The 11,583-nt window shown below is 61.8% G+C and overlaps 1 protein-coding gene across 1 annotated transcript; it reads left to right on the forward strand.

Annotated features, from left to right (window-relative positions):
• Nucleotides 1-200: 200 nt before the first annotated feature.
• PLXNA3 (plexin A3) lies at nt 201-11,338 on the forward strand. The gene is made up of 33 exons (XM_049767046.1): nt 201-287; nt 1,276-1,896; nt 2,045-2,584; nt 2,745-2,927; nt 3,277-3,405; nt 3,481-3,581; nt 3,719-3,842; nt 3,909-4,065; nt 4,142-4,241; nt 4,318-4,432; nt 4,522-4,722; nt 4,808-4,904; nt 4,997-5,187; nt 5,266-5,411; nt 5,486-5,606; nt 5,682-5,818; nt 5,904-6,074; nt 6,174-6,267; nt 6,350-6,589; nt 6,672-6,815; nt 6,889-7,123; nt 7,198-7,340; nt 7,415-7,671; nt 7,743-7,809; nt 7,888-8,034; nt 8,110-8,269; nt 8,350-8,453; nt 8,578-8,674; nt 8,785-8,975; nt 9,059-9,228; nt 9,796-10,008; nt 10,093-10,243; nt 10,677-11,338. The coding sequence occupies exons 2-33, from the start codon at nt 1,291-1,293 to the stop codon at nt 10,770-10,772; spliced, it is 5,628 nt and encodes a 1,875-aa protein (XP_049623003.1). The 5' UTR covers nt 201-287; nt 1,276-1,290; the 3' UTR covers nt 10,773-11,338.
• The last annotated feature ends 245 nt before the right edge of the window (nt 11,339-11,583 follow it).

The following is an 11,583-nucleotide window of genomic DNA, read 5'->3' on the forward strand; positions in this document are numbered from 1 at the left end:
CGCGGGGCGCGGGGGGCCCGGAGGGGGGCGCGGCGACGGGCGGGGGCTCGGGGCGGGGCGCGGGGCGGGGGCACGGGGCGGTGCGGGGCCCGTAGGCGCGCCCCCCGGCCGGGCTGCCCAGCGCCCCCGCCCCGCGCGGTGGTACGGTCCGGGTTTAAAAGGGCCTGGCGGCCGCGGGCTGGCCCAGTGTGTGGGCGGCGGCGGCGCGCGCGCCCGGCAAGTGTGGGGCAGGGGGCGCGTCCACGTGGCCGGCGGGGGGCCTCCCGGAGCCAGCGGCGCTCGGACCGGTAAGGCGAGACAGAGCAGGGGAGCCTATTGTGACGGGCGCCGACGAGTCCCCCGGGGGGAATGGGTGGAGGGGGTGCGTGGCGCGTCTGGAGCACTGTCAGCGGGGGCACTCAGCCCATCGGTGGCGATTGGCTTGGAGCTGCAGCGGAGACCAGAACCGGCGTTTGCGGGTCCCGTCCCGCCTAGCTCCGGACGCGTGGGGCTAGCCGCTGGCCTTTCTTGTCGGGCTCCAGATGTGGGGGTGCAGGAGGTGGGTCTGACAAAAGAGTTCGAGATGCGGGGCTTCCTGCTGGGTCTGGGCGTCGCGGGAGCAAGCTCCTCTTGGGCGGCGTCGCCCCCTTCCCCGTTCTCCTTTCCCGCAGTCAAGAGCTGGTCACTTGGGGAGTGACAGGCGCCCGCTGTGCCCTGCCTGGGGTGCTGCCAGGGAAGGGCTGGGGAGCTGGGTGTGGCCAGGGGCTGAAGCCCCGGCCAGCTGCGGTCCTAGCTGCACCTAACCACCCCATCCCCCTACTGGGCCTGTGCTGGGTTTGGGGAAGGGCTCCCCCTCCAAGGCTTCTGACTGCTGCCGTCTGTCTGGGCGCGTGCCTGTGAGGGCCGGCGCCTCGGGGCTGGGCTTTGTGTGGCGGCGGCCCTGAGGGAGAGGAGGCAGCTGGGGCCGGGAGTGGGGGCTTTTGAGGCTGGGGCCAGCTTAACTCAGTTCCCCACCCCCCAGCCTCCAGCCCTCCACCTCCATCACCCAACTACAATTGTTCTCCAGCCACCTCTCCCCTCCCCCCACGTGGGCGGTGGGGTGCCTGCGTGGGGGCTTCTGGTGCAGGGCATCCCCTCCTGTCTGTGGCTGCGCTGCCCCCTTGGGTGTGGCCGCCTGGCTCTTCTCCAGCGGGCTGAAGGGTGGGGTGATGGATGGCCCCCTGCCACTTGCTCACACTGTCACTCCCTTCTTCCCAAGCAGTGCTCATTTGTGCCCTTTCTCTGCCCCATCCCCAGGTGCAGCCTCCTGCCATGCTCCTGGGCTGTGTCCTCTCCCGACTCTTCCTCATTCTCCTCACCATGGAGGGGACCCTGGGGAGCGTCGGTCCCTTCCCTGCCTTCTCAGTAACAGACACCACACTTACTCACCTGGCCGTGCACCGGGTAACAGGGGAGGTGTTTGTGGGCGCTGTGAACCGTGTCTTCAAGCTGGCCCCCAACCTGACCGAGCTGCGGGCCCATGTCACGGGGCCTGTACCGGACAACGCTCGCTGCTACCCGCCCCCGAGCATGCGCGTGTGCACCCACCACCTGGTACCCGTGGACAATGTGAACAAGCTGCTGCTCATCGACTATGCGGCCCGCCGTCTGGTGGCCTGCGGGAGCATTTGGCAGGGCATCTGCCAGTTCCTTCGCCTTGATGACCTCTTCAAGCTGGGCGAGCCCCACCACCGCAAGGAGCACTATTTGTCAGGGGCCCAGGAGCCTGACTCCATGGCGGGCGTGATCGTGGAACAGGGCCAGGGACCCAGCAAGCTGTTTGTGGGCACGGCCGTGGATGGCAAGTCTGAGTACTTCCCCACCCTGAGCTCCCGCAAACTTATTGACGACGAGGATAGCGCCGACATGTTTAGCCTGGTGTGTGGCCTACACGCTGGGGAAGCCTCGTGACCATGTGGACAGGCTGGGTCCCTGCTCCCCTGTAGGGCCTTTCTGGCTGGAAATCCTTCTGGGGAGCTGTGAGGGAGGTGGGGTTCCCCTCATCCGGTGCTCTGTGCCCCCTCAGGTGTACCAGGATGAGTTCGTCTCCTCTCAAATCAAGATCCCCTCCGACACGCTGAGCTTGTACCCAGCTTTTGACATCTACTACGTCTACAGCTTCGTTAGTGCCTCCTTCGTGTATTTCCTGACTCTGCAGCTGGACACGCAGCAGACGCTGCTGGACACAGCCGGCGAGAAATTCTTCACATCCAAGATCGTGCGCATGTGTGCAGAGGACTCAGAGTTTTACTCTTATGTAGAGTTCCCCATTGGCTGCTCTTGGCATGGCGTGGAGTATCGCCTGGTGCAGAGCGCCCACCTGGCCAAGCCTGGTGTGCTGCTGGCTCAGGCCCTGGGCGTGCCAGCTGATGAGGACGTCCTATTCACCGTCTTCTCTCAGGGCCAAAAGAACCGGGCCAGCCCACCGCGCCAGACCATTCTCTGCCTCTTTACCCTCAGCAACATCAATGCCCATATCCGCCGCCGGATCCAGTCCTGCTACCGTGGTGAGGGCACACTGGCCCTGCCCTGGCTGCTCAACAAGGAACTGCCATGCATCAACACTGTGAGCTTAGCTGGCAGCCCTGCCATCCTCTCACTAGTGTTACCCCTTCCCTCCTTGACCCTCCTTGGCCTCCACTCCATTACCTGTGGGTCTTGGTGGGTGGGTGGTGAGTTCTAGACTCTTACTTTTCTGCCACTAACTCCCTCCCCACTTTCTCCAGCCCATGCAGATCAACGGCAACTTCTGTGGGCTACTGCTCAACCAGCCCCTGGGTGGCCTGCATGTGATTGAGGGTGTGCCCCTGCTGGCTGATGGCAGTGATGGCATGGCCAGCGTGGCTGCCTATACATACCGCCAGCATTCTGTGGTCTTCATTGGTACACGCAGCGGCAGCCTCAAGAAGGTGGGCCCTGGCACCCTGGACAGGGTCTGGCCTGGGGAAAGCTCCCAGCCAACCCAACTCCATCCATGTGGGCTGGACTGAGGAACTAAGGCAGACACAGCCCTCATGGGGTTTTGGGGCTTCCTGGAATGGTGCATGTATGCCATGTTCTTATGCATTAGGCCACCTTCTGCTCTAGGTCATGGGGTCACCACCACTGCCCCTGCCAGGCCTCCTTCCTTCTGCACCCAACGACATGCTTGTCCATGCTGTGTCCCTCCCTGATAGCAGCCCCTTCAGGGATGTTGGGAACCTGTGGGGTGCCACAGGGATGCCAGGTTGCTGCCAACCCTCCCTGGCTCGATATCAGGTGCGTGTGGACAGCTCCGAGGATGCCCACCTGTACGAGACAGTGCCGGTGGTAGGTGGCAGCCCCATCCTGCGGGACCTGCTCTTCAGCCCCGACCACCGCCATATCTACCTTCTGAGTGAGAAGCAGGTGGGGCCTCATGGTGGGCGGGTGCAGGTGGGTAGCTGGGCGGGCACAGACTGGCATTGACAGCCTTACGTGCAGGTGAGCCGGTTGCCGGTGGAGACATGCGAGCAGTACTTGAGCTGTGCAGCCTGCCTGGGTTCAGGAGACCCGCACTGCGGCTGGTGTGTGCTGCAGCACAGGTGAGGCATGTCAGGACACTGCTCTTCCACTAGTGAGGGAAACTTCCACAGAGGGTCACGGTCAGCCCAGGGCCCCAGGGATCAGGCCTCCATGTTGCCAGGCCCTCACTGCACCCCTGCTCTGACTGACCCCACAGATGCTGCCGCCAAGGGGCCTGTCCTGGTGCGGCCGCTCCACAGGGCTTTGCCGAGGAGCTGAGCAAGTGTGTCCAGGTTCGGGTGAGGCCCAACAACGTCTCAGTAACCTCGCCAGGAGTACAGGTGAGTGGTGTTGGGGGGCAGGCATGTTGGAAAACTCAGCAGGCTTTAACCATTGCCCTCCCTTAGCTGACACTCGCCGTGCGTAACGTCCCAGACCTCAGCGTGGGTGTGAGCTGTGCCTTTGAGGAGGTGACAGAGAGCGATGCTGTCCTGCTGCCGTCAGGGGAGCTGCGCTGCCTAGCACCATCCCTGCAGGAGCTGCGCATGCTCACCAGAGGGCATGGTGAGTGGGGGGGGGCAGCCTGGGCTGGGGGACCGTCTCTGGCACCCACCTCCCAGCTCACCCTGTCCCGCTTCAGGAGCCACCCGCACGGTGCAGCTGCGCCTACTGTCCAAGGAGACAGGCATGAGGTTTGCCGACACTGACTTTGTCTTCTACAACTGTAGCGTCCTTCAGTCGTGAGTGCCTCCCCTGGATCCTGGGCCACCCTCAGGGCCCTGAGAGCAGATGGCAGCAGCTAGTCTTTTCCCACAGGTGCATGGCATGTGTGGGCAGCCCCTACCCCTGCCATTGGTGTAAGTACCGCCACGTGTGCACCAGCCACCCCCGCGATTGCTCTTTCCAGGAAGGCAGGGTCCACAGCCCCGAGGTGAGGCATCATGTCGCAGGCTGGGTTAGGGAAGTGGGGTCGGGGAGGCAGAGGTGCTGCTGCTTGGCTAACAGGCCTTCACCCTCCAGGGCTGCCCTGAGATCCTGCCCAGTGGGGACCTCCTGATTCCCGTCGGTGTCATGCAACCACTCACCCTGCGTGCCAAGAACTTGCCGCAGCCACAGTCGGGCCAGAAGAATTATGAGTGTGTGGCGCGGGTGCAGGGCCGGAGGCAGCGGGTGCCCGCTGTCCGCTTTAACAGCAGCAGTGTGCAGTGCCAGAATGCCTCGGTGAGACCCCCACTGCCACCCGTGCCTCCTCAGGTTCCAGGGAACCCTGTCCCCTGGCTCCTGTCACTCTCCTCTGCTCCCACAGTACTCCTATGATGGTGAGGAGTTTGGGGACACTGAGCTAGACTTCTCCGTTGTCTGGGATGGGGATTTCCCCATTGACAAGCCTCCTACCTTCCGAGGTGAGCACCGGCTGCAGGCAGCAGGGGAGCCGTATGGCAGGTCCCTTGATGTGCCCGGGTCAGCCTCCCAGCCCTGACCTTTGTGCCTACAGCCTTCCTGTACAAGTGTTGGGCTCAGCGGCCCAGCTGTGGCCTCTGCCTCAAGGCTGACCCACGCTTCAACTGTGGCTGGTGCATCTCCGAACACAAGTGCCAGCTGCAGGCACATTGCCCCATGCCCAAGGCCAACTGGATGCACCTGAGCCAGAAAGGGGCACGATGTAGCCACCCCCGCATTGCTCAGGTCAGTCTTCACTCTACAGCTGCCACCTGTAGCCACCTGAGTTGGGACTCACCCTCTTGCCTCCATTCTGCTCTGCAGGTCCACCCACTCATGGGCCCCAAAGAGGGAGGCACCCGGGTCACAATCATGGGTGAGAATCTGGGCCTCACCTCGAGAGAGCTGGGGGTGCGGGTCGCCGGCGTGCGCTGTAACCCCCTGCCCGCCGAGTACGTGAGCGCTGAGAGGTGAGTGCTGGCCTCTGTTTGCCCAGCTACTTTCCTACCCGCTGGAAAGCTGGCCCTGACCTTCTGCCCCCTAGGATCGTGTGTGAGATGGAGGAGTCACTGGTGCCCAGCCCACCGCCTGGGCCCGTGGAGCTCTGTGTGGGTGACTGCTCGGCCGACTTCCGAACACAATCCAAACAGCTCTACAGCTTTGTGGTGCGTGTGGCCCCAGCCCTGACCCTCGCTTCCTCCAAGGCCCCGACTCTCCCATCATGCCTTCCTCTCCCATAGACCCCAACCTTCCACCGGGTGAGCCCAGGCCGGGGCCCAGCCTCAGGGGGCACACGGCTCACTATCTCTGGGAGCTCACTGGACGCTGGCAGCAGGGTGACTGTGGCTGTGAGAGATGGCGAGTGCCAGTTTGTGAGGTGGGCTGGGCCACGGGAGGGCTGGCAGGGGCAGGGGCTGGCCTGGGACTAGCAGCGTCAAGAGTCCTCTTGTACTCATTGGCAGAAGAGACTCCAAGGCCATCGTGTGTATTTCACCTGTGTCCACCCTGGGCCCAAGTCAGGCCTCCATCACCCTGGCCATAGATCGTGCCAACATCTCCAGCCCTGAAATCCTTTACACATACACACAGGACCCCACCGTCACACGCCTTGAGCCTACATGGAGCATCATCAAGTAAGGGTGGGCTAGGGGTGGGGAAGGAGGCCCCAGGTTCTGGCCCTGGAGCCAGCTGGGGTGAGGGAGAGAGCCCGCAGCCCTTCACCCTGTCCCTAGTGGCAGCACCGCCATCACTGTGAGTGGCACCCACCTGCTGACTGTCCAGGAACCCCGAGTTCGGGCCAAGTACCGAGGCATTGAGACCACCAATGTGAGTGCCAGTTGCTCATCGCCTCCCCCACTTCTGCTTCCCTGCTTTCCTTGTGTCAGGTTGCCTGTCCTTGTCCCCACAGACATGCCAGGTAATCAATGACACTGCCATGCTGTGTAAGGCTCCAGGCATCTTCCTGGGCCAGCCACAGCCTCGGGCCCAGGGCGAGCATCCAGACGAATTTGGCTTTGTGCTGGACCACGTGCAGACGGCCCGTTCCCTCAACCGCTCCTCCTTCACCTACTACCCTGATCCCAGCTTTGAGCCGCTTGGGCCTTCAGGCGTCTTGGATGTTAAGCCAGGCTCCCACGTGGTGTTGAAGGTATGGAGAGCCAGAGCTCAGGGGCGGGATGGGGGTGGGAGAGGCAGGTTTCCCTGGCTGAATGTTTATCTGCCCCCACCAGGGCAAGAACCTGATCCCTGAGGCTGCGGGTAGCTCTCGCCTCAATTACACGGTACTCATCGGTGGCCAGCCCTGTGCACTCACTGTGTCTGACACACAGCTCCTGTGCGACTCACCCAGCCAGACGGGCCGGCAGCCTGTGATGGTCAGTGGGGGCGGGAGGTCCAGATGAGGCAGAAGTAGATAAGGGGGTCCCTCATGGTGGCCTGTGCCTGCAGGTGCTGGTGGGGGGCCTGGAGTTCTGGCTGGGCACGCTACACATCTCGGCCGAGCGGGCGTTGCCACTACCTGCCATGGTGGGGCTGGCACTGGGTGGTGCCCTGCTGCTACTGGCCATCACGGCTGTGCTGGTGGCCTACAAGCGCAAGACACAGGATGCAGACCGCACACTCAGGAGGCTTCAGCTACAGATGGACAACCTGGAGTCCCGGGTGGCTCTGGAGTGCAAGGAAGGTGCCTAAAGCAGAGGTGGTGAGCGGGGGTGGCGGTGTCCATGGTCACAGCTCACACCAGCTTCCCCTCCACAGCATTTGCCGAGCTGCAGACGGACATCAATGAGCTCACAAACCATATGGATGGGGTGCAGATCCCCTTCCTGGACTACCGAACCTACGCCGTGCGGGTGCTCTTCCCTGGCATTGAGGCCCATCCAGTGCTCAAGGAGCTAGAGGTCAGCCCCTGCTTACCTGCCCAGTCTGTCCCCTCTCCAGGGGCTATGCCCTCCAAGCCTTGCTGTCCCCCCAGACTCCACCCAATGTCGAGAAGGCCCTGCGCCTCTTTGGGCAGCTGCTGTACAGCCGTGCCTTTGTGCTGACCTTCATCCACACACTGGAGGCCCAGAGCAGCTTCTCCATGCGTGACCGTGGCACTGTGGCCTCGCTCACCATGGTGGCCCTGCAGAGCCGCCTGGACTATGCCACAGGGCTGCTCAAGCAGCTGCTGGCCGACCTCATTGAGAAAAACTTAGAGAGCAAGAACCACCCGAAGCTGCTTCTGCGCAGGTATGTCCATCCCTAGGGCTGGGGCCCTGGGTCAGCATGGTGCTGTGAGCCCAACACGCTTGTTTCCCTAGGACCGAGTCAGTGGCAGAGAAGATGCTAACCAACTGGTTCACGTTCCTGCTGCATAAGTTCCTGAAGGTAGGTGGGGCATAGTGCAGGCACTGGCTGGTGGGACAGGCATGTGGGCTGGCAGCCAGTGTGCCTGTGTGCCTGCAGGAATGTGCGGGGGAACCCCTCTTCCTGCTCTACTGCGCCATCAAGCAGCAGATGGAGAAGGGCCCCATTGATGCCATCACGGGTGAGGCACGCTACTCGCTGAGTGAGGACAAGCTCATTCGGCAACAGATCGACTACAAGACACTGGTAAGGAGCCACTGGGATGGGTGGGTGGTGGGTCAGAAGGGGTCCCAACACCCACTCTGCTGCACATATTCTCAGACCCTGCACTGCATATGCCCCGAGGGTGAGGGCAGCGCCCAGGTCCCAGTGAAGGTTCTCAACTGTGACAGCATCACCCAGACCAAAGACAAGCTGCTGGATGCTGTGTACAAGGGCATCCCCTACTCCCAGCGCCCCAAAGCTGAGGACATGGACCTGGGTGAGTTCCCATTCCTGCTCAGGCTCTGTCTCCACACATGGGGTACAGGCTCTGAAAGGGTGCTCGTGTGTAACCTGCAGAGTGGCGGCAGGGCCGCATGGCCCGCATCATGTTGCAAGATGATGATGTCACCACCAAGGTTGACTGTGATTGGAAGCGAGTCAACTCGTTGGCCCACTACCAGGTAAGGGGTGAGGGGGCCTGTCACCTCAGAGCCCTGCTGTGAGCCTGTCAGCTGGAGGAGGGCTGGACTTGGGCCCTTTTCCTCTTGGCCTCCTGTGCTGACCTCTCTGCTCTTGGGCATACAGGTGACAGATGGGTCCTTGGTGGCACTGGTGCCCAAACAAGTGTCTGCCTATAACATGGCCAGCTCATTCACCTTCACCCGCTCACTCAGCCGCTATGGTAGGTGTCTGGGCCCAAAGGCCCTGCTGCCTGGAGATCTGGCCATGTGGGTCAGGTGGGGGCAGCCACTAGGCCTAATGGGTACCACCACCCTCCATTCCCCATCTCAGAGAGTTTGCTGCGCACGGCCAGCAGCCCTGATAGCCTCCGCTCGAGAGCGCCCATGATCACACCCGATCAGGAGACAGGCACCAAGCTGTGGCACCTGGTGAAGAACCATGACCATGCAGACCAGCGGGAGGGTGACCGGGGCAGCAAGATGGTCTCCGAGATCTACCTGACACGCCTGTTGGCCACCAAGGTGGGGATGTGTGCTGTGCCACCCTAGCCTCAGCCTGGTGTCTTGGACCTCCTTCCCACTGTTCCTTTGCTGCTCACTGGCAGGGCACACTGCAGAAGTTCGTGGATGACCTCTTTGAGACTGTGTTCAGCACAGCACATCGGGGTTCAGCCCTCCCACTGGCCATCAAGTACATGTTTGACTTTCTGGACGAGCAGGCAGACCAGCGACAGATCAGTGACCCTGATGTGCGCCATACCTGGAAGAGCAACTGGTACTCTCCTCTGGGCACACATAGGGGCAAGAGTTGTGGCAGCCAAGGGTGAAGTCTGGCAGAGACGATGCCCTGAGCATGTAGGGCCATGGTGCTGGAGTGGGGCTCTAGTGGACAGGCCACAATTGGGGCTAGGCTGTATTTTTGGGGGGAGAGGGGGCCTTGCCCAGCAGTGCTCAGGGCTTACTCCTGGCTCTATAGTCAGGAATCACTCCTGGTAGGCTTGGGGGACCATATGGAATGCTGGGATTGAACTCAGGTCAGCCGCATGCAAGGCAAATGCCCTCCCCACTGTGCTATTACTTATGCCCCTAGGTGTTAGGCTATTCTCATCCCAGCTGAGCTGCTGCTAGCCTTGCCTGGGTGGCAACTGAGGGCACAGGCTGAGTCTATTCATGTCACTTTAGATCCTCATGGGGTCTCTTCCATATGAGCCCTCACTGAACTCTGAGCCACGGCCCAGACAAGACCAGCTCCTCCGAGCTTATGAACACCTGCCACCTACCTCTCTGGCCAGCTCTGGGCAGGGGGCAGCTGCTCACTGGGCACTGGCATGTCTCTGCACAGCCTGCCACTGCGCTTCTGGGTGAATGTGATCAAGAACCCACAGTTCGTGTTCGACATCCACAAAAGTAGCATCACGGATGCCTGCCTGTCTGTGGTGGCACAGACCTTCATGGACTCCTGCTCTACATCCGAGCACCGGCTGGGCAAGGACTCACCATCCAACAAGCTGCTTTATGCTAAGGACATCCCCAGCTACAAGAGCTGGGTGGAGAGGTGGGTATGACCTGCCCAGCCTGGGCCCTGGCTCCCAAAGGCTTCCCTAGGCCCGGGCCATGTGACTTACACAGGATACCACAGGTACTACCGAGACATAGCCAAGATGGCCTCCATCAGCGAGCAGGACATGGATGCCTACCTGGTGGAGCAGTCGCGCCTGCATGCAGGTGACTTCAACGTCCTAAGTGCACTCAGTGAACTCTACTTCTATGTCACCAAGTACCGCCAGGAGGTATGTGAGGGGTTGGATGGGGTGGTTTGCTATTTCTCAGGGAGACAGACAGGGAACTGACCATCCCTTCCTCCCCTGTGAGCAGCTGGGGACAGTGCCTAAAACCTCTGACTGCAAGTGCTGAGGCTGTCAGTAAGCCACGTGGGCTTCCAGATGTGGCCTGGGTTAGCTCTGAGCATGGAGCTTGGGACCCTGTCCACATGGGGATGGCAGAGAGGGAGAACCCTGGGTGGTGTCAGATCCTAGAGACAGATAAGGATGCAGGGGTTGGTCAACTTGGGGTGCTGCTGAACTCAGCTCAACAGGTGAGGTAGCATGGGGATAAGGGCATGATCCAGAAGGCCTGTACAGAGATGGGGTGAGGAGGGCCTGGAGCTTGGGGCTTGGAGTCAGCAGGCATGCAGGGAGCCCCAGGACAGTGCTCCCTCCACAGGTACTCAGTGCACTGGACCGAGACCCATCATGCCGGAAGCATAAGCTGCGCCAAAAGCTGGAGCACATCATGAGCCTCGCATCCAGCAGCAGCTGAGAGCACCGTGGGTGAGGAGCTGCCTAGGCCTAGCCCTGGGGACGCCTCTCACCTGATTCAGGGGCGGGTGGCACAGGGGGCCCTTCATTAGTGCCTTGCTTGGGGACCTGTGGGGGAGGGGTGAGCAGGCCCAGCGCAGGCCCCCCCAGCAGCAATACCCCCTCTCGCCCTGGTGCCCTGTGATGTGACTGACGCCCCCTCGGACGCCTATTTATTGAAGCCCCCTACCCTCAAGCCCCCATGCCCCTGGGGATCTGGACTGACTGCCTGTCCCTGGGGGTACCTGGATCCTCAGGGGCATCTCCCCCAGCCCACAGATGGGCCAGGCCCCCGAGGCCCCTGCATCCCCCTTCTCCAGCGTTGGCCTACCCCCAGGGCACCCCCTCTGCAGCCCCCGGGCTGTGTCCTCAGCCCCAAGCGGCCCCAGGGGCCCAGGCGGCAGTGCCTTACTCCTATCCTCCTGCTCCGGCCGGCTCCTGGCTCCCGGAAACCCACTCTGGCCTCTTCCGTTGCATGAGTTAGTCTGTCTGTGCTGTTGGTTTCCTAATAAATGTGGGCAAACTGGCTGGGCTGTGTGGATTGGTCCTTAGGCTGGGTGGGCAGACTTGTGGGACTCCTAGAAACTCACAACCACAGCCAGAGCACCTGTGCCACCTCATCAGTAAATCCCAGTGCTGCCCTTCTAGAAAGTTCTGGCAGGGTTGAGGTCATGGCACTGGGAATGGAACATGCTCCTTCATCAGGATCCCACTGGTGTTAACATTGAGGGAGTGTTAGAGACAGTACAGGGGAGCAGGAGTGGCAGAGGGCC

Source organism: Suncus etruscus, chromosome X, assembly GCF_024139225.1.
Source record: "Suncus etruscus isolate mSunEtr1 chromosome X, mSunEtr1.pri.cur, whole genome shotgun sequence".
Lineage (NCBI taxonomy): Eukaryota > Metazoa > Chordata > Mammalia > Eulipotyphla > Soricidae > Suncus > Suncus etruscus.

What these genes read in the sequence shown, in the direction of transcription:
- PLXNA3 (XM_049767046.1), top strand. Translation starts at nt 1,291, where the DNA reads ATGCTCCTGGGCTGTGTCCTCTCCCGACTCTTCCTCATTCTCCTCACC. An exon ending in GAGGCATTGAGACCACCAAT is followed by an intron (nt 6,268 to 6,349) that starts GTGAGTGCCAGT and finishes TTGTCCCCACAG; the next exon opens with ACATGCCAGGTAATCAATGA. An exon ending in CCGAAGCTGCTTCTGCGCAG is followed by an intron (nt 7,672 to 7,742) that starts GTATGTCCATCC and finishes TTGTTTCCCTAG; the next exon opens with GACCGAGTCAGTGGCAGAGA.